This window comes from Centropristis striata, chromosome 2 (assembly GCF_030273125.1).
Source record: "Centropristis striata isolate RG_2023a ecotype Rhode Island chromosome 2, C.striata_1.0, whole genome shotgun sequence".
NCBI lineage: Eukaryota > Metazoa > Chordata > Actinopteri > Perciformes > Serranidae > Centropristis > Centropristis striata.
The window spans coordinates 13,268,960-13,292,132 of record NC_081518.1 but is presented as its reverse complement, the minus strand read 5'-3'; the positions used below and the strand labels follow the sequence as shown (position 1 = coordinate 13,292,132).

The window sequence follows — 23,173 nt, the reverse complement described above, 5'->3', positions numbered from 1 at the left end:
ATATTAACTATTTTTAAAGAATCATGCCAAAAAATGTTCTACTGATACCAGCTTAAGCATAAGGTAGTATACTTATTTTCAGCTGTAAACGCTGTTATATATATTATCATGTTACATCCTATCTGTTGATGTAAAATAGCAGGACAAGACGTTTCAAGGTCAATTGTCCTTTTCATGTTTCCTTGAGTAAACTACTCACAATGTGCCTACTTACATTTTATATACTTGCCAAGAAATTTTCTCACAGAAGGATTTTTTATACATATATCAATGATGTTTATTGAACATAATAGATGGTGCAATGTTAGGAAGATAGCTATTTCAGATGTACATTTAAAGCAGCAAATGTAGACAAAGAAATACTGTTTGTGTAGTTCAGGTTGTGATACTGTACTGCAGTTCAGTTATTCTTGGAGGTTGTTGACAGATTCTATTCAATTTATCTGTTCCAAGTAACAATAGTGGTAAAAGTAGCAGTAACTCAACATAAAAACACATCATTAAATGTCCTTCATTTAACATTGTCACTTTTGTCACAATTTTGAGGTTGCCTTCATGTACTTTACTTCATTATTTCCATTTTATGTGACTTTAAACCTCTACTGTACTACAGTTCAGAGACAAATATTGTACATATTATAATTTTTACTGTACTACATTTATTTTACTTTACAGCAAGGTGAAGTTTTTGGGGGAGACATAGGGAACATGTCCTTCTTAATATTCAGAACGTGAACAAAAATGTGAAAGAAGCAAAGGAGGCAACAAAGCCTCCAGTACAAGTTATTTTCCAGATGTATTATGAGTTTCATCCATCCATCCATCATTAAGACATTATACATTCATAAATATAGATACAATATATACACATTTTATAGACCTACATAAAATACTTAAATGGCTGCTATAAAACATTATTTATATTACATATAGGGTTTTTCCTGAGGTGTTGTTTGCATGTAATAGATTGTTGTATGTCATAGTTATATATATGTATAGATACAATAAGAATCATGATATGGGCAGTACTACATAATATGCTACTTTTAGTAGTAAAACATCTAAATACAATATGATATATATTTTCATTTCCTCCAAAAATCTCGGTTAGACTTGGCTGTGTTATTGAGTCACAGGTTACCACAGTACAGTAAGCTAAGTGATCTGTGACACACAATAACAGACAGGTAACTAGGTAACAGCCACTTAAGTAGTTATTAAGTCAATTTTCATCAAATGTGTTATTTCCAGGTGAGAAACATATTTTCTATGCCTTTTATAATGTAAACAATAGATATTGATACCAGGTTGTTCATAGATTCAAAGGTACTTGTTCCAGGTGTTTCGGTCTTCAGGTAATCCTGACGTCATGCCAGGTCTCTCCTGCTCTGTCCCAGGATGTCTCCAACGGCTCCCAACGACACTCCACAAGGAAGTCCCGCCCTCCGGCGTCACTGATTGGACAAAACTACCCAAACGGCTCATGCTTCACTTTGATTGGCTCCGGTTGTTGTCAATCACAGTGCGAGCAGAGTTTGCGGTTAGGCGTCAGGTGAAACTCGCTCCGTAAGGAAAAACAGGACAGATAAAACTTACTTCGTGTGAACTTTCTGGAAAGTCTTTTTTTTAATTATTTATGAATTCAAACACCCAAGGGAACTTTTAATACCGGAAAACAGCACGTTACAAGATGAAGAGCCTCAAGTATCGATTGAAAAAGCACGAAGTTACCATCACAGTAAGTTGAATACTGTTGTTTTTTACAGTTTCGCTAACATGCCCGTTTCCTACTGTTGAATCACACGTGTTGGTTAACAATGCTAACGCTTGGAGTTGTGTATTAACACCGTGGGGGTTTTATTGTTTGTATCCCTAACCTCTTGTCCTCAACAACCACGTTAACCGCGGTCATGTTCCCACGGCTTGCTGCTGTGGTGTGGTTGGAAAATACACCGCCAGCAACTTCAAGCACCTGCACCTCAGCACGAGTGGTGGATGTGGCCTGACACAGTTTTTTTATTACACTGGAAGCGTTCAGGTTCAGCTTTTTTAGGAGCTGGCCTAAACCTAAAGCAGCTGACTGTGTTGTTGTGAAGCGAGGGAAGAAAGCCCTTCAAATCAGTGCACAAAAGTGCCTATTCTCCTGGTTGTTATCACCGAGAGCACAAAACAACCCTGTGGTGCTTATTGACCAGGGTTTCTTTTGTGTCTTGTCAAGTCACTGGAAATAACCTCACGACCCCTAGAAGCTGGGGTTTCAAATGTGGACTTTTGTTAAACGCAGCAGCTCACCAACATATTTTCTGAAGGATGAACACTCGGTCCAAATACATTTAGCTGCCAGTTTATGTGGAACTCAAAGCGAAATCAATGCAGTCCAATGTAACAGTTGTAGAAAAAGTACTCGGACAATTTACTCAAGTAAAAGCACTAATATAACAGTGTAGAAATACTCCTGTTACAAGAGGAAGCATTGAGCCGTTTACTTAAGTAAAAGTATAAAAGAGTGAGCATCAACATATACTTAAATGAACAGTACACCCCCAAATCAAAAATATTTTCTCTTACCTGTTGTGATAATTAGTAATGTCATTTGTGTCTACAGGACATATAATGCAGAACATTTGTGAAATTGTGTCTTAAGCTTCTTCTTTTTTAAACTAACTTAAATTGTTGTTGATTGACTAGTACTGAACACACAGTGCTGATTTTTATTTAGATTTTTATTTTATTTTTTATTGATTCTTTAATTTCTAAGTTTCCATTTCTAGAATCAGTTGATATAATGGATAATGTTAAATATTAAATAAAATTATTTGCTGAAGAAAAAAGACTTCTGACCTAGTTTAAAAAAAAAAAATCCAATTCAAAAACTCACTATTGGTTGACATATTTAAATAGGTGAATTTTCCCCTCTAAACTAAGCAAGAAATCAAATAGTTCCTCCATGAAACTTCTCATAACAAGATTAGTGGATTATCATGAATGACTTGCTCAGGATTTCTGGAAAGAGACCTTGCAAATTAGTTTTTTAAGTGTTTTTCTTGCCTTATAAGTCGTTTTTTAGAATGCCATTTAAAGCCGCGATATTAAGGCCTCTGTGACATTTTGCCTTCAATCTAAACGCGGCAGAGGTGTAATGGATAACCCTATCAGTCCCAAACCGAAATATTTTTAGATTACTATTACTAAAAAAAGGAGCAAAACCTCACATTTAAGAAGATGATCATTATGAATCTGATTTATTGCAGGGCTGATGCACTGTACTATATTACTTTTAGCTTTGTGTACATAATAAACCTGCAACTGAGTGTATATCCTTACCTCAAAGAAATGCAGTAATCCTCCCACTAAATACAGAAGACGTACAAAAAAATATTACTTCAAAAACATTTCTGTAGAATTTGTTGTGGATAGCCATCGAGGCTCCATAGCACCGTGGATGCACCATAAGTCCTCCATGAATGTTACAGTGATTTTGTTGTCAGGTTAAGTCTACATGTGCAACCGCCAAGAGTATTGAATAAATAACACTGCATAGTCAGTGTTGCAGTGTAGAATATCTATCAGGTCTATGTTTTTCAGTAACAGTACCCCATCATGGGCCATAATGAATCCAGAAACACTATGAACTTTGCTTAAAAGATGGTCATTATAATTCTGCACAGTTCAACATGCAGTGGGTGTTTGGCACTGCACTCTGCTTCCAGCTCCCAGCAATTACCATGAGAAAGGCACAAAGCCAGAGGAGCTGTGTGTGGTAAATGATCTGGCCCTCTTTTAAAGGGAGAAGAAAAAAAGCCTTTCTGCAATGAAATGGTGTTGTATTTGCATCGATGGTTGTCTCACTCATTCAGTCAGAGGCAGCCATTTAAAATTCAAGCAAAATAGCCTGTCTTACTTTCCCTGCAGCATCTTCTGTACAATTAGTTTTTAAAACTGGAAAAACTCTGGAAAATCTCGATGTAAGCTTTGTTGAGGAAACAAACATGACATTTACACAGTCTGTGATTTCATAACATTTCCCTTGCATTCCTCTGTGCAGACAGATACCAAAGCAAAAACTAACAGATGCAGAACCCTTACAGAAATGTAAAATGTATAAGACACTGGAGCAGGTCATAGGTTTTGGATTTTGTAATGTCGTGAGTGTTGTCAAATTCTGCAGATGCTGAAGGGGCTGCTAACTTTATTGTACAAGTGGGATTGACCAAAACACCTGTGCAGTAGACCACACATGTTTGCATTCAGTTAAATTAGACTATGACTGTAACAGACAATTCAGTTTGTCGTGTGCAGGTAACATAGGGCTGGGCAGTCTATCAATTTTATATTGATATCCTGATAGAAGACTGGATATTGTCTTACATACTGGATATTGTAATATTGGGAAAACAATTTCCCCCTGGTTTTAAGGCTGCGTTAAAGTAGAAATATAATTTTCTGAACTTACCAGGCTGGTCTAGCTGGTCTATTATTTGCCTTTACCTACATAGTCCTTATACCCACATTACTGATAATGTTTTAAAAACATACATTTTTTTAATACACCAATAGTCAACCCTACAATATTGACTTAATATTGATATCACATATTTGGTCAAAAAATATCTTGATACTGATTTTCTCCTCATCTCCCTGCCCTAATGCAGCATTTATTTTTGTGACAGTGTTCGTCTTTTCTCTTCTTGACAATCCCATTTCGCTGCTGTAAATAATTTCTGTGTGAGAAGAGCGGACTGAAAACTTAATAATACAGATTTGGCAAAATATTCCTTTGGGGACATAGTTTGCAGTGCAAAATAAGGTAATAAATTGCAATATATCGCAATGCATGTTATCGCATTACACAGCATATTGCAAAATGTTTAAAATTGCAATTATATCATATGATGTGACTTAGGGATTGTGATGATATCGTATTGTGAGGTGTCTCGTGTTTCCCACCCATAGTTATTTAGGCATTTGGCCAAAAGAAACATGATATCTGATTTTCACCATATCACCCAGCCCTATAAGACTGTACCTTAGGTTCTGCTTTGTGTGCTGCTAAGGGTAAAGGCATAGTTGTCATTCATTGCATATCCGTGATGATCACAACCTGTTACTCCAACAATTTATGACCTTGTAATAACTTTATAACTGAACAACACATGGTTGATCTGTACTCTAGCTTGTTCTGAAACGTTTGATGTTAATGAAACAGATAAATCAGTCAATAATATTATAAATGCTTTAGATGCATGCTTCCCTCATTGGTACAAAGTGCCCCGGAGGTGAACTCACACACTCTTTCCTGCTTGGTGACTAATAATTAAGAAAAATACATGTTTTTTTTTCTGAGTGGGAGAGGCGAGGGGGAAGTCAAAGGAAACTTGCTTTTAGTATTTGAACAAACTGTAACTGGAATCTAGCCTGTTCCACTCCCTGTATTATCCTTTCTATCTCCTCAAATAAGAATTTATGGATTGAGTTTGATTTTGTTAAACAAAGAAACAATAAATTATTGTATTCTGTTGTTATTCTCATTCAGGTTTGTCTTTCAAGTTTTGGCAAGAACTCATTTCGGTCAAGGAATGTGAACTAAACCATTTAAGGAAACTGAAAAACAGAACACTGTGACCAGGATACAAAATGCCAAGACATTCCCTCAATACCAACTGTAGATTAAAGGCAGGGTGAGATCTGCAGTTTTGGCTCAGGTTCGTAGGCAGGGCTCCAGTTTCTGTTATTCTGTTGTGTAGAAGACTCTTTTTCTGTTAAGGGTGATTAGTTACTAGGCTTCTCGGGACAAGCATTGTCATGTGTAATTGCCATACGTTCACAATGAAAAGAAAACATTCATGATTCATAATTTTTTAAAGTTTGACGGTCTAAGTCTATAGCTAATATTTATTTTAATTATTCTGTTAATGTTAAACCTATTATTAAACATTTTTATTCAGGAGTATTCACTTAATTGTTGTATAATAGTTAAAAGTTTCCCAAAGCCCGAGGTGAAACCTCGACGACCAACAGTTGAAAATCCGGGTTACAATGATATGTAAACTTGTCGTAACTAGTCCCATAATGGTGTGTAACTTAACTCATTTAAGCCAGGAAAGCATTACCGGATTTCTACCAAAGCCGGGAAATAGGATGCGTCGTTTTGTAGTATTTGTAGTTTTTTTTCACCTATTTTCGGTCTCTTGGCCAATGAAACGCATCAGAATACATGTGGGAGTGTCCTAATGCAACATTGGACTTTTCCAGAACTTTGAAATCATGGCGGAAGACGACTATAGCGGAGGGAGCTCAGAAGTAAGTGTCGGAAGCAATCTTGATGAAAATAGCACCAACGTTTTTATTGCTGATCCGGACTTTGAACCCTCGGAACCGATCGACCGGGATTTATGGATGAGGAATATGTTTTTAGACGACATATTTTCACCGATGAACAGACAGATTTATGGTCATCTGGAAATAATAACAATAATAACACTAATTGATTGTGATGATAATATAAGAAATCATGACTGTTTATGTCTTATTACTTTATGCGTCGTATAGATAAAATGTATTATTAGTATTATTATTATTTATTTTTTATTACAGTAGGCTAATGAGAACTATGTCTATTTCTTCCAATGGTCATATCATGTTTACATCTTGCTAATGGGCATGTATTAGTATTATGCACAACATTTATATTCAGTCATCATCACATACAGGTAAACAGTAGCTTACAGTCCAATGTAATTTCAATATAGATAGTAAATTATGCATAGTATTTTTATTCAGGCATCATCACATACAACTGTAAACAGTAGCTTAAAGTCCATATACAGTCATACTAGTGCATTTTATGTTTTACATTTTTATTGAAAATAATACTGCACTGACACTTAATTTTTTTTCTTTCTTTTACTGACACTTTATTTTTACATTTTTGATTGAAAATAGTGCTGCTCAGTTGGTAGAGCACCTGCCCCAGGCTAGTTCTCACTGCCATTTCCTGTCTCTTTCAACTCTCCTGTTCAATAAAAGGTGCAAAGGCCCTTTTTCCCTCTATTTGCTGAGTTTGTTGATTTAAAAAAAAAACTTTATTGAAGGTTTGGACAAATAAACTCAACTTCTCATGAAAGCCACAGGTATAAACTCTCAAATGCTTTTTGAATTTCATTTCTATCTGCTACAGAGGCTAAAAGATCTATTATTTAGTAGGCATTGACACTTCTGTTGAATTTCCAGAAAAACTTCAGGTTTTAGGGAGTTATTTTAAAATCCCCCATAGGTTTTACAGGCATTTTTTCCAGGCGTTTTAGGCCTAAATGGGCTAAATTCCTTAAGCACCAAATTCCCCAGTTTGTAGAAGAGGCAGATTTGTTTTGCTGTCCTAAAGGTCTGATGAAGTAACAGTGGATCCATTTTTCCTGAAACCTCCTTTTCTCTGAAACAAAACTGTGTTTTTTCCAAGGTGGCTTTTCCATTTCAATTCCACAAGAAGCTGCAGAGTTTCACTAGTTGTCATGTAACTAATAACGTTCTTGTTAAGTTGTTATTTTTAACAGTTGCTCGTTAAAGTTTGACATAGTAGCCAAGTGTCAGGGCTACACGGTGGTGTAGTAGTTAGCACTCGCTGCTCTTCTGTGTGGAGTTTGCATGTTCTCCCCGTGTCAGCGTGGGTTCTCACCGAGTACTCCGGCTTCCTCCCACAGTCCAAAAACATGCACTTAGGTTTAATTGGTGACTCTAAATTGCCCGTAGATATGAATGAGAGCATGATTGTCTGTATCTATATGTCAGCCTTGTGATAGTCTGGCGACCTGTGCAGGGTGTACCCCGCCTCTCGCCCAATGACAGCTGGGATCAGCTCCAGCCCCCTGCGACCCGAGTGTGGATAAGCGGTTAACGGTAATAGATGGATGGATGGATGGATGGATAGTAGCCAAGTATTAAATTAAATATTAATTTAATCCGTGCATTAAGTACAAGTATACTGTCCAGTTCTTGTAAACTTGTTTAACCATAAGGTATTTCTTATTTATTTATATGCTTACTATTATTTATTATTTATTGTTTTATTGGAGCTATGGTCTTCTGGTTTATGTTTTTGTGGTTTTTGACCAGACTTCTTATAGCAACTTGTTTCTTTTGCTGCTCTTGCTCTGGTGCCCATTCATTGATTTGTCGTCACTGACTTGTTGATGTGATGTCTAGATGCTGCTGCTAAATGATTTTGCTCTTGTTTTTTTTTTTTACATGAATGTAGACTGTTAAACTAAAGTGCATTTCTGGGATTAATAAAGCTGTGTGAAAACAAATGGAAGAAGATATCTTGATTACAAGGTCTTCATTAGGATTAGGATCATATATCTGAATCTCCAAGCACCTTAGCTGGCCACAAATCCCAGATTTTTTTAAACAAATATGTTGGAACAAAGTTTCAGCATCAGAGAACAAGTTTGGCGGTTTTTCAGAGTTGTCTCTGCAGAGACAGGAACAGACAGAGGAGCTTCTGGAGGGAAATAAGAGAAACTGGATTCCCTGGTTAGTTGTTGGATCAGTCTGAGGTGTCACACACCGATCTCAGCTTGTTGTCACAGCAAACATCTGGTCTGTCAGTTAGGGAACTCTAATGTGTGTATGTCCAAAAGACACAAATGAGCAGGTCCACACAGTTAAGGAGATGCTGCACCTGCCACTTATCTATTCTGCAGGCTACATGAAATTATGTCCCATCTGAGGCAGATTCAACCATAGCCTCTTCAGACCACATTGATAGGCAAAAGTGGCTTTCTCAAGGCTTGCATTAATTCATTTTATGATATTTTTCTTGTGTCTATGAGCCAACTCTCAAGAGCTTTAGTTTCAGTCTAGAACATGAACAGGCTGTTCTGCAATGACATGTTAGCATTGACTCTCTGTGCAGAATTGATTTTCTGTGTTTGTGTCCTCCTTTCTATAAGAATAAGTATGGCTGTATAAAGAGTTTCAAGTGTCATGCTCATGCACAAAGACGCACATGCACTCAAGCACAAAGGCCATGTGATACAGATTTTGCCACTGGTTTTCTGCTATTTCACTGCGTTGGTTAATGTTTGGCCAACAATACATTTATTGAGCCCTGAGTACTGTTGATGCTGGTTTAGGGTTTGGATAAATGTTAGGAATGTGATGGAAATGGTCCTGGTTGGGGCTTGAAGTGAGGAAAATGGATCTTTCACTTGTGAGTAATGTGAGTGTGTTTGTGTGTGTGTCATGGGGATTATAAGCAGTTGGAGTGGGCTGAAGTGAAAGTCATTCAATGCCGCACCCCATATGAACCGCTGGCAAAATCATCAAGGACATGTTTCAGTGTGCGCAGACCTTCCTGTGGTTGCAATATAATTTCTATATGCTAAGATCTCTGGTCATTGACTATGTTTTCAAACACATAATATAGTATTGTTAATACTAAGATTAAAGCATTATCTACATTAAGAGGATTTAATCTGCATCCTTGATGGACTACTACTTTTAACATTCTGATGTTTAGTGTGATTAATGACCATTTTTAGCATTGAGAGTGTTTGTTTGTACCAAGCAGAATGGTGGAAGAGTAAGTGAAGAGTCTGTATCGACATGTCTTTGGCTTGTACAGCAGTTGAAGTGCAAGTTGCATCTTTGATTGGATGTTACTGGGTGTATTTGGTTTGTTGCAGCCCTTGGCAGGTTAAGGCTGCTATGAAAAGTAACTTGGCATGAATGAAAAGGTTAAATAAAAGTTAATTTAATATATTTTTGGCTTGATGTCTTTTCAGCCTAACATTGTTGAAACTGAGCAACTAATATTTGTAGTAAGAGCATCAAGTTAGTGGACTGCCCATTCATCAAAGGTCTGTGTCTGTGTCTATGTGTCTGTATGTCTGTGTGTTAAAGCCCTGCCCTAGGTCAAACACAGATCAAAGGAAAGGATAGACACTAGCCTAAATGAAAGGTATAGAGAACTGCCTCGCTTGAATTTCTTGGAAGTGGAAACTCTAAAAGAAGAGACTGATAAGATGACTAATATTTCACATATCATAAAGCGATTATGCTGGCTTTGTCTCCAAGCATAATCATGTTAACTTTAGAATGGTGTTTCCATGGTTCCAGCTCACTCATATTTCTCTTAAATAGATCCTGATTTTTTAATAGTTTTTATTGTTCCAATTATTATTGTCGCATAAGAGAGAGCAAATGGGCTCTTATTTCTTGCTAAGGTGAATTCAAGTCACTAGTCTTCTCTTCTGCTTCTCCCTTACTTTTAGTCCGTCTTTTGTAACATACTGCTTTTACATTTCTACTGAAAACATTTTAAGCAAGAGTTCCAACTATTTCAGCTTCCAGCTTCTCAGTTGTGAGGGTTTGCTGCTTTTCTTTGTCTCATGAAATTTTAAATGGAATATGTTTTTAATTTTTTTTATTTTGGAATGTTAAAAATAAAAAAACAAGAAACATTTGAAGACATGTTCAGATATGTTTAAACCCTCGGAAATTATCTGGTGGAAAATCTCTACTTATATTATCATTGTTATGACTGATTCCTCCTGCCTGCATCCACATCCATTCTACCTTTGATAAATTAGTGGTGAGGTTGTTTGTACTGGTATATTTTATGGTACTAATTAGGGATGGCCCTAAAAGGATATCACAATATTTTTGCAATAACGATATTCTTGACGATATTAGAAAATACTGAAAAATATATAGAAAATATGATTTTTTTTAGTCTGTATAAATAAATAAAAATGTACAACAAAATAAAAACCAATTATAAATCTAAAATGTAGTGTAAAGTGCAAATCTCAACAGTAGCTAAATACAAAAAAAATACTCTTGACCCTTGAGTATTAGCAAATAATAAAAATAACCATCTCAGAATATCATGGTATGCATTTTTTTTTGTTTTACTCAAAAAACAAAAAAACAAATACTGGTATAATCGTGAATGATAGGATATGGCACACCCTTGGTACTAATCAGTGTTGTTTTTGACAACCATCTTAGATTTAGTCTTAGTCTTAGTCTTTTGGACTAAAATGCGTATTAGTTTTAGTCAAATTTTAGTCACTTCTATATGTGATAGTTTTAGTCCAGTTTTAGTCGACGAAAAGTCAAAAAGGTTTTAGTCAAGTTTTAGTCGACAAAAAATCAAAAAGGTTTTAGTCTAGTTTTAGTCAAGAAAAGAAAGAAGTATAGTCTTTTAACAAATTAATTTAGGTCAATAAGTATTGTAGATTGCGGTTGGGCAGTGTCACACAAGTTGTGAAAATAGCAGCAGATCTATAAGTTCAACACATTGTGATCTTGCAGATCGGCTATTTTCACCAATAATTACAATAATAAAGGAATGGTTTTAGACATATAAGGTTTCCACCCAACTGCAAATACTTTCTGATCTAAGGATTGTGCATTACACACAGAAAGTGGTAACCGTGGAATCAATGTTAATTACTCCAAAAAAGCCAAAAACAAAAACATTCTACTTCGGCAATTGTGGCTTTATTTCTCAGAATTTGCTAAAGTACAATGAACATACACATGCCCAAGATATGAGTGATGGATGAAGAACACATATGCTCAACTTGGCCTTGTCTGCCAGTGCAATTAAGAAGAACATTATTTGTAAAAACAGACATCATATAACCCCACTCCATCTCTAACTTGTGCAAACAATGTAATAAAATAATTAAAGATTCCTGAGGTACAGTGAGGTAGGTTGTAAGTTATACAAGAGAGTTATACATACTTGGATGTATGAAACAAACATGTTCTTAAGTTTTTGGAACAAAATAAATAAGACCACCCTGTAAATAATGTAAACAATGTAGTAAATTCAATAAATAAAAACAACAGCAGTGTTTAATATAAATCAGAGGGCCCGTCTCACAACAAGAACAAACAGAATATCACAATCACATATGTATCTGTACTAATAACAGTAACAGCTTGCTGTTAGCAAAATTAGCCTACTGACCTCGATTTAGTTTCAGAAAAGCGCTTCGCTCTAAAATGGCTCTTGCTCTGTTTCGACGGCCACGAGTGAGGTCACCTGTAATGCTAAACACTCTCTCAGCAAATGCTTGAGATGCAGGCATGGCCAGAAGATCTAAGGCGATAGGTTTTAGGCTTGGATAAACAGAATCTCCCTGTGCAGCCCAAAATTCAAGGGCAGTCTCTTCGTTTGTAGGCTGTGACAGCTGCTCCTTGAATTTCTTTATTTCCTCCTTGACACATGGCTTTGAGCAGCTAGACCTGGATGGCCGGCTTGCTTTTGACAAGAATTTGAATCTGGGCCGCTTTCTTTGTGGTCCCTCTTTTGATTCCTTTTCTTCCTCCTCTGGCTCCTCATCTTCAACCTCCTCTTCCCGTACAACTGGTGGCACCAACTGAGCAATGTACTCTTCTGCTTTTTCCAGAAGCGCTGTAATTTGCTCATCATCATTTTCAAGGAGTGCTTCAGGTGAAACTGTTGGGTTGAGAAAGCATGCAGCAGCAGTGAGGGGTGAAAACTTGGAGTCAGTGTGATCAAGAAAGCAGCCGAACCGCTTGTCCATGTTTGCCTTCATCTTCATTGCCAGGGAAGCTAGGTCCTTGAAGCTAGAACCCTGGGCATGGGGGAACTCAGACAGATGACCCTGCAGGTCCAGAAGGGCAGGCACAACAAGGGATAAAGACTGTGTGTCGCTCTGGAGCATCTGGGTATGCTCAGTGAAGGGGACAAGTAAATCTCTCAGAGCAGTCAGCCTCTGCCACTCACTTGGCAGTAGATAGTCCCAGCTCATCCCATCTGCAACTTGAACTACTGAGTCCTTGATCTGCAGAAGCCGTGATCTCATCAGATATGTGCTGGACCATCTAGTAGGGCAGTCTTTGACCAGAGTTAGTTGACACAGCTGCAGCAGTCGCTCAGTTGCCACAGATGACTTGCGGAAGAGCTTGACAAGCGATCTAACTTTGCCCAGCAGTCGGCTGACACTTGCATCTTTCTGGATCATGTTCACCACGAGTTGCAGTGTGTGTACAACACAGGGAGTCCTGTCTATGTGTCCAAACCTAGATAGATAAGACAAAAACAAAGAGAAAAAGACACTTTATTAAGCTTATTTAGGAAATTTAGTAAGATTGCCATGAACAACACCATGCAATACAATAAACAATAGCTATAAGTGACTATAACCTAGCGTAACTCAATGTGACTGACATTCTGAAATTGTTAATAAACAGCAAACAAATAATTTACCTTTGGTCTTCAACCACCTCAGAGTCTTCAGTGTCACTTGTCTCGGAGGATTCTTCCTCGGAGCTGGCTGATGCATCCGATTCATTAGGTTTGAACGCTGCAATCATGTTGCTTCCGTTATCTGTTATGACTGTCAGAATTTTTTGTTGTGGTATTCCCCAGTCCTCTGTGCATCGGTCAACACTGGTTTTTATACACTCTGCAGTGTGTGGGTGGGCGATCTGGTCAAGTCTTAACAATATGTGCTTTGCTTTGTTTTCCACAGTGCAAAAAATGCACTAATTCCCAGAAATTATGCTGTAAGTCCTTTTTTGGTCCATATGTCCAGCCCAATTGTTATTTTGCGTGCTGTGGCAAGCCTCTCTTTGTACTTTTGTTTTTCGTCATCAAACATCTTGTCAACTAAGTTGTTTATTTTTGTTCTTTTGGGTATGGTCAGCCTCTTATCAAAGGTCTCCATCATGAGGATGAAATCTTCATCCTCAACTGTGAAAGCAGGTAGACTAGTACGTCCAATCCAAAGAGCGATCGCCTGTTCTTTGGCACGTTGTTCCAGGGAGTCTGACTTATATTTGGATGCTGCGGCGAAGGCTGCTGGGATAGATGACTGTGCCCTGTTGTTTTTTGGACCACCAGGTTTCTCTTTAGGAGTGCTGGTCTCTGGGATCTGGTTGAGGAAAAAACAAAGAAGGGATACAATTACTCTATCTCTGTATACAACGTACACCTCCTGTAAAGGTTTACAGTTGAATACAAATCAAATGTAGGTATACCATTAAAAATACTATGAAAAATAGTCAAAATACTACCATGTTAAGAAAATAGAATGGTCTTAACTATCAAACAAGCAAAACAAAAATACACAGCTTATTAACTGACGCTGTACTCAAGCTTTCTGATCTTTAATTCTGAGCAGCGGCCAAATTATAATGCATCTGTACTTTACTGTACTGCACAACAACTGCTTTTAGGGCTAAAGCTAGCAGACTCTATGTATAACAGTAACTCGACCTGTTTAACATATCAAGTTACGTGCTGACAGAACATAAACACACAAAGAGATGACCACGCCGTCACTGACTGAATGTAAACATGGCTAAACATGCTGCTAAAGTAACACGAATTGACGTTAGCGTAACAAAAGCTATTTTTAGCATGAAGTTAGCAGCCCATTTGCGCCAGGAGTATGTGGAAAACTTACAAATTTATAAGCTTACTATGAAATTTATCATGAGCCGATTGTCGAGTAACATTGTAACGTTAAGTAGGCTATAGGATATGTTAACAGCACTTGTAACTTACCTTTGAAAAAATATCCTTGTGGCGAGCCTTCAGGTGCCGCTTAAGGTTGGTCGTATTTTTTCCGCCTACTTTGTGGCCACATTTGTCACCATCTTCCTTCACAATACACTCTTTCTGCTGGGTTATATTTAAAATACACCCATATGTCGTCTCTACGTTTGCGACCACCAAGCCCCTGTGTTGAAACTGCCGCCATCATGGTCCATTGTCTGTGATGAATGAAAACAGTGTGACGTGCTGAGCACGTTGTGCGCTGCATGCAGGTGGTGGGCGTGCCCAAACAAGGACAGAATGCAGCAGCAGATACTTTTTAGGTTTTAATTGACAGGCACAATAAGCAGAGATGTCATGCATTTTAAACGTCTGACAGACCACCCGCTAACATTTTCGTCCATTCTCGTCTCGTCAACGAAAACTCACACAAGTCTCGTCATGTTTTAGTCATCAAAGAGCCATGTTTATCTTGTCACCGTCTTGTTATCGTCATGAAAAAAAGTGGCGAAAACAACACTGGTACTAATACTCTAACTTAGTGTTTGTTTAATGCTTCTGTTATGGTATGACAACTTCTATTTTTTTTTAAAACCATTGTGTTGTGTTTTATAATATTTTCTGATATTTTTAAGGGAGGTTCAGGCTGTTCAATATTCATCTTGTTATCTAGATTGAACACAATTTCTTTTGTAGACCAAGGCTGATCATCAAGGCCAGTCAAAATGATGGGGTGACACTTGCCTAATAAGAAGCTTCAGGCAGATACAGCAAAGCATCAGAAATCATTGACATTTCTGCTGCTCACGCTAATAACAATCCATTTATGTCAGACGTGTCATTGTTTCTTGCTTTTTCTTCCTTTAAGTGTGCTTCATCATCCATTTCAACTCCCTTTTAATTAGTAAGGAGAGGTAGCTGCATGCCTGCCTACACATTTTCCTGTTTCTTTGTGTTCTTGACCACACCTTGTCTCCCTTCTGTCCTCTCCCCCAGCAGGCATCCTGAAGGATGAAATGTGAGAGGCTCTCACTCTTGAAGTGGTGGGAGGTGTTGATGATGGTATAGTGGGGATGTGGAGCCAGATGCAGTTTGATTGTATTGTTGGGAAGTCGTAACAAAAGAAGGGCGGGGAGGTGGGGGAGAGCTGGGAGAAGGGAGTATGATGGCTCCAGGCTTTGGCAGTGATCACTATCTGCTATTGTAGTTGTTTCTCAGTGTTAAGATTATAAAGCTACTGAAATATTTGATTAATATTGTTAAAAGTTGACTTTAAAAATCTTTTCAGGAGAAACTGCCACAGTTTCTTCATCAAAAAGTGTACACACACACACACACACACACACACATATATATATATATATATATTTATCTTTATGGAATGTGTGATTTCCACCCCTTTTGTCATTACTATTAGTCTGCTACTGCCAAATAATTAACCCTGACAAATACAAGCCACATATGTAGTGCCCATAATATTCATAATTCAGGCAGCATGCTAGGTAGAATAGATCATTAGTCATGACCAGGTGTCCAGGAGAACTATAATCAAAGAGCCAAAATAGAATTGGTGAAATCAAACCCAACCCCAGCTACCACAGTTTTTGTCTATTTGTGAATATCATCTGAATAGAAACCATAATGGAAAAAAAAAAAATTTTGTTCCATCTTCCACCTCTGTTCTATCACATGCTGAGGCTTTTAAAATTTGTGAGCCACTGTGGCTCTGGTGGCTGAAGAGCTCTTTAACGGTCTGCTGCAAAATTTTAGCTCCAGGCGTGCACACTGCTCCAGTTTTACTATAAACACTGTTGATAAAAGGATGGCAGCTTAAAAGGATGGTAGAGGCATAGATTCTTATTTTAAAACACAGATATTGCAGCATGTTGATCACTAATCCAATGACAACCATAACAGTAACAAGTACTTTTTGCTACATTTATCACTGCTTTCACATCATCAGAGAAATAGGATCTGGATAAAAATGTCTGCTGAAGCAGAATCAGGATTCTCAAAACTGCAATGTTATAGAAAGATGAGAAGTTTGTTGATTTATAATAATAAACAGTACCCTGGTGTGGGAACTTGCAATCTTCTTAACCCCTGAGGAATATTTCACAAGCTGCTGAGCAGCGTGTAGCTCCGAGTACCTACTTAACATGATCAAGTAGAAACTTTCCTTCAGCAAGTTAAGGTTCCAACTTGGAGACACCCAGCAGGCGTATTTACCCTTCTGCTGGTGGGGTGAGAGGGTTTAGGATTTAAAAAATCCTCTTTTCCTCCCACGTTTTCAAAGTATGCGTTTTGTTGGCTCTTTTTGGGCTTGAGTTGGTATGGACTGAATGTTTCATTGAAATTAATCCTCGGTCAGACTACAAGGCTTTTCAAATCTTCCTGTGACAAGCGCCTGTCAGACTAAATTACTGGTCTGCTTGCTGCCTTGTCAGGAAGACGTTCAAGCTATACAATGGAGCACAGACTGCTGTCACGCATGAATACAAGGGATCACACTGTTAACCAATTTTGTCATTCAAATACATTTTCCTATTCATCTATAACAGTGAACTCTGCAGTTATAAAATTTCTTTGTTGCCTCTTACTTCATGGCACAGAAGCTCAAGATTTAATTTCTGAAATGGCGTTACATGGTATAAAAGGACAAAATGACTGGAGAAATTCTGGGTAAGTATTTCCTGTAGGATTTTTTCCAGCAGTGGGGGGAACAGGGTTTGGGTTAACAGAACATTTTCAGCTCCTAAACTGGCCCCCCACAGGACCAACACATTTTCTGTTGCAAACACTACTTAAAGGTTTGTCTCTAGAGCTGCCACCCATGGTTTCCCCTCCAGAAACCAGAGGGTGAAGCGGAGCAGCCACAGGGTGCACTAGTTAATTCTTATATAATTTATGGTGTGATTAATACTAAAGTTGGTGCCCCAAATTCCTATTTTCCAAGCAACTGTAGTTGACACTTTTTCGTGAGACCCACCTGAGCATGGTTGCCATGTCAATGCCACTGTTGTGACTCTTATCCCTGTGACTCTACCTGAAGCACTGCTGTTGTGATTATCATGACTTTGTAAGTCATTGACATCCTGTGTGACATCTGTGTACGTAATTTCGACTTCATGACATTTCATAAATTCAGAAGCAGCAGCAGCAATAACTTTGCTGAAACACTGCTATGAGATCTTTACAAATATATCTTCAATAAATAAAGAGTTATTAAAGAGTTAATTGAGTTTATGAACTGCATTGATTAAGAGGGCAGCAGTCACTCCATCAAAACTAGTGAACCAAGCACTTCAAGTAAAGAGAAACTACTGGCTTGCAAATGGGCTAAAATGGTTGATTATGTTGTCTCAGTACAGCAGTGTTTCCCATACATAGACAGAATGGAGACCGACTGCCACAAAATGATTGTTTCTTTTCCCTCTTTAGGGGATTAAAAAAAACATGGTTGGACAGAAGAGCAGCGCTGCTTTGGGATCTGTAATGTTGGCCTACACACAGAAAACACCACATTCACACCAATAAATAAATGTTTTACAATGAACCGGGCCGATCTCAGAGCTGGCAAGACTCTCCGGTAACGTTAAGGCATATTGAATGTTTGCCGCAAGAGAGCAGTCGAAACAGCTGCTTCAAGCAAGCTACATCGAGGGTAGGTTCGCTTCCTGTTTTCAAAGTAAAAGCACAAATTCTATCGTTATATAGGGCAACAGGCGTTTTTTGTGAATGTAACCAGAAGTGCGTTGCTCACGACGGCTAGCTTGAGTTGCGCCAAATTCGTCCGAACAAAATTGTAAACAGTTGGTATTTAGACAAATTAACGACGCACTGGGGATCTAAACAGCTACTTTCTCACCAAAAATGTTTGAAATGTTAATAAAGTGATATATTTAAAGAATTTAGGACTTTACAGCCCTAATATTTGAGATAGACTACTATGCCCACAGTCAAATCAAAAAGAATCGTCAAGAGGACAAGGAGCAGCATGAGGAGGTATCAGTCTGAAACAAAGTTGAACTGTCAGATGGCTGTGGCTAGTAAATGTTAATTTATTTCAAATGTTCTATAGGCATCAACCAGTGCTGCTCAGGGAGAAATAGAGAAAGACAGCAGACAAAATGCTCCTGTGAGACAGGCAGCTGCTGAAACAACAGGTGAGGTGGAAAGATATAAGTGTAGACTTTAAATTTAAATAACAAGAGTGGGCAAAGTATTTTAATTCTGATTCGTCTGTGGCTATTTGCTGTTTTGTTTTTGTTTTTTTGGTCTTGTACTTTAGGCTACTGTTTTTCAAGCAAGACCCAAGGAGGTCCCTTATGAGAGAGCACTTGAGTTGTTTTTCAGGAAGCCAAGAAAAATGAGGTGCTGTGATAGGGCATACAAGCTGTGCACCAAATAAGCTACAGTATAAGAACCTGAAAATGATCTGAATCAGGCTTTGTACCCTAGGTAGTTTCTTTATTTTCTTAATTTTATTTGTGTTAAAATATTTTATTGTTACATTATTTTTATTTTACCCAAAAAGTTAGAACAGGTTATTGGTTGAGGTAGGTCTTAAGTTAATGCAAATCATTCCTGTCACAGAATCTAAAGATTGAACTAGTTGGGATGAGGAATGAAACCAGGCAGGGTTCTGGTAAAAATGTTTTTAGTTGTCGACTCTTAAAGAACTTACTTTAAAGAAGTAAGATTGAGCTGAATAATTTCAAATGGTGTAGCTTTATATTGGTCTCAGCAGGTGACTCTGAAGAACAATAGATACAGGTTTTTTCATATGGCAGCTTCGGAAAGTGTTGAATGCCGCCCGCTGCATACACCCAATGACCGACTCCACGACAATTTGACACTCGATTCCCCCACCGGTGTCAGTGGAGCACCACAAATTGCTGCTCTGTCCGTGGGCATGAGCAATGTTGCCAACTCCTCAGTAAGGAAACTAGCTATTGGCTGTCCTAGAAGTCGCTAAATGACGCCATTGCCTAATTTGCATAATTTACCTTGTGTACGTGTTTCGCTAGTCGCTTTTTTGAAAAATAGTCGCTAGGGGGGTCTGAAAAGTCTGAGTACCTGCCAGGACTGGAATTTCATCATTTTAGGGGCAAGGCCATTTGGCCTTTTGTGTTGTCAATTTTTAGAGGGCGCAAAGGCCAAAAGCCAGGGCACCAAGGCCATAAAATAAGACAATGATTTTAAGTCCACGTCCATAATGAATTTAATTTAAGGACTAGTAATGACACTTCTGAGGAAGATTGAAGTCTCAGTCCAAACAGTCAAGCAGGTAAAGAAACATCTCCTTGTAAAGTAAAATGCATCAATCTTGTGCACTTTGAGAGCTAAATAAAAGCAAACACCTCACAGAACATTTTTCACAGTTGGGAGATACGGTATTATAAAATCTTTGTTATCCTACTGTGTCATTATTAATTTGGTAGCCTCCCGCAGATCTAATTCCACAATTCCATCATCTACACTGAACTTAATCATTCCCTTTTTTAAGAATCATTTTAAAGGAGAATAAGGGTTCTTGTATATTTCATTTAAGGCATCTTATTTTGACAGTCTTTTTGTAAATTCTGTGGTCAATTCTGCGCTCTTATTTTGAAAGCGGCATGCGTTTAGCGACAGGAAGTTATTCAAAACAGTAAGTCACAGTTTAGTGTGATTCAAACTATTTTATACAGTCTATGGATTCAAACAACTTGAACTGATAGCTAATGTTAGCTCCCGGCTAACTAACGGCATATGCAACAATGTATTTGGACCTCTGACCGCCTGGTAAGGTGGCCATTTCCTTCACATCACCATCCACGGGACAACCAAGCAGATATTTGTTGGTATGATCCGGTTTTAAGCAGAGTTGTACTCCGATTAGCTCAATGCTTGTCAGTGCTAGCACGCCTCTCGATAGCTGCTTTGCCTTTGCTGCTCACATCTACATGGCTTCGACATGTAGACACTCATCCCTCTTATTTTTTGTAACAAACCCATGTTCTCTTGTCCATTTAGGGTTAAAGGAGGTCTTTCACTTTGGCATTTTGGCCGGACTGATGCCCCCCCTATATATATATATATATATATATATATATATATATATATATATATATATATATATATATAATAATAATCGCTATATAGACCGTGAATAAGCTTGAACATTACCTTTTACGTTGATTTCCTAAGAGGGTCAGACAGGATTTGATGCGCTCGTTGATGACTCAAAACAAGTCGAAAATAATGTTTTGGGTGTTGTTGTACTCGCACAGTGCGAGTAGAAATCGTTAGTGACGCATTGATATTAATGATCATGTGAAATGAATGTAGAGGAAACACTGCAGTATGATTAAGAATAATAGTTTAACGGGCACCTGGTGGGACATAGGATGCAATGTTAATCAAACCAATAATATAGAAAAGCCATGTTGGTAGGTTAATGGACTGCGCTTAGGAGCGATTTGGGGTTCTTGGGATACTTGACATGTAGGCTGACATGGTCAGGGATAGACCCAACAACCATCCAATCAGTGGATGACCAACCTACAAACTGAGCCACAGCCACCCGCGGCAGGGTTTATATCTAACAGTGATTTTTATCTTGTATGCAAAATTCCCATTTTGGTCAGATAGTAGTTCAGAGGAAAAATCTGGTGTGTAATGAAAATGGTCCATAGCCTGTGAAGCTTGTTTGACCCAAGTTGTTAATAGTACAGGCTGTTTTGTGCCTAAAAATGTGTTTTATGTAATTTATTTTGTGATTCAATCGATGAAAATTCACCCTGTTTCATTCCTGAATATGAGGCTATTCTGTGCTGTTTACAATATTTTATTCACTCTGACACAGATCGGTGAGCAGCAGGTTTGCAGTGGAAATTGCTTTGCTAGATATGCATCACTAAAAAGAAGCTGAATTACCCCAAATTACCTTTTTTTGTTGAAATAGCCATTTTGCTTTATATTCACTGTATGAGTCAAACTCTCAGACAGGATCACCAGAAGTTTGTTTTAGGCTGGATGCTGTTTTGGCTGTAGTGTAGGCTGTAGGGTAGGTGGTAGCGTGACGGTCTGTGTTTTTAGGATTAAAGTCTGGCTCCATGGGGGCAGCCATGAGGTCATCTCAGCGGTGCTGTCTGTCTGTGTTCCCATGCAGAAGGCTCACTCTGTAGAAGAGGTGTGTGTGTGTGTCTGTCTGTCTTATTTGTTTGTCTTATTTGTTTGTCTGTCATGTGTTAAATTATAGGGGGACCATGCAGTTTGCAGACTGTAATATGAACTGTGTCGAGTTAGTGATGTAGAGATTACCAATGTTGAGGGAGGCTGTCATGTGAGAGGGGGCAGAGCTTATTGAATGACTTTGGGTGGGCTGCAGCTGACATCAGCCACACACACACAACCTCTCTCTCTCTTTTTCTGTCTCTCTCTCTCTCTCTCTCTCTCGCACACACACACACGTATGTACAGTCAGGCATGCTGAGCAACAGGAGCACAAAGATTTTGCTGATGAGGGACAAACTGCTGTGAAATGGCTCAGACTAAGCCTAATCAAGCTGTTCTCAGTGTGTGTCGTCTCTGCTACTTTATCAGAAACTTGATGTCAGTAAAACTTTTTGTGGAAGTCACAAGACAGGGTGAGAACAGTGACAGTTTCAATGAAATAAAAATGTACTTAAAGACTGACTCCATTGTTTTTCTTTTCTGGGTTTTTGGAATGGACACACCCACAAAGTTTTAGCAAAAAGTAGTGATGTAGGTTACCACAATACTAACTGTAAAAGCTAGCAATAGCTTAGTCAATGCTAAAAGTGCCAAGCTTGGAAAGCAAAGAACCCAGCAAAGACCATACTGCTGTGGGCAGCACATTAGTTCAGATGCAAAGGTCTCACATCTCACGTCTCTGTGTTTTGAAGAGAGCATAGGATAACGGTTTTCGTCCCTGTCATAAAAGGGCTGTTTGGTAGCAAGGTAAAGGGGTGAAAATATTCTTGAAATAGCGTATACTAAAACCCATAGACTTTTTGTTGTAGGTGGTTCTTTTTAGGTGGCTAACATACGTTTTGCTGGCCCTCGCCCACAACAGTCCAAATTGCTCTCTGATATCACCAGACTCCACTGACAAAGCTAGTCATTTTACCTCACATAACACAGGAGTGTGTGCTTCACCGATGCCTCAATCAACTGATTTTGCTGTTAACAATGTTTAAAAAAAAGCGTTTTTGTCTAAAAAAGTAGCATATGGTCTCACATAAATACATATGGAACATGATGCAGTTGAGACCTGCTTACTCAGAGCTTAGTCACATAAGAAAAGGTGGAGAACTTGTCCTGCTGAAGGGGCAAGTTGCTACCTGATCTGTATCTACCTGATTGTTATCTGACACTATGGGAGTTGAGTGTTGTTTTTAGAAATTGAATCCAGCAGCTGAAATGCTATTTTCTTCTCTTAAATGTATTATTTTATTTGTATTACATGAATGTGTGTCTTTACAAAGTTTTTCTCATCTAATGACTTAACATATATGATGAGCATGTGATTGATGGAAAGCTTTTACTATGGCAGTTACATTATACCATTGAGCAGCCATTGTTTTAACACATTCCTTGAATAGTTTTTAGTATATGCATGTTTTT

The 23,173-nt window shown here is 38.2% G+C and overlaps 1 protein-coding gene across 1 annotated transcript in view; it reads left to right on the top strand.

Annotated features, from left to right (window-relative positions):
* The first annotated feature begins 1,526 nt into the window (after nucleotides 1-1,526).
* Nucleotides 1,527-23,173, top strand: part of uacab (uveal autoantigen with coiled-coil domains and ankyrin repeats b) — a 57,656-nt gene continuing 36,009 nt past the window's right edge. Inside the window, exon 1 of the mRNA XM_059347040.1 lies at nucleotides 1,527-1,738. Within this exon, the coding sequence (XP_059203023.1) occupies nucleotides 1,691-1,738 (48 nt within the window). The 5' untranslated portion in view covers nucleotides 1,527-1,690. The remainder of the gene's footprint in view (nucleotides 1,739-23,173) is intronic.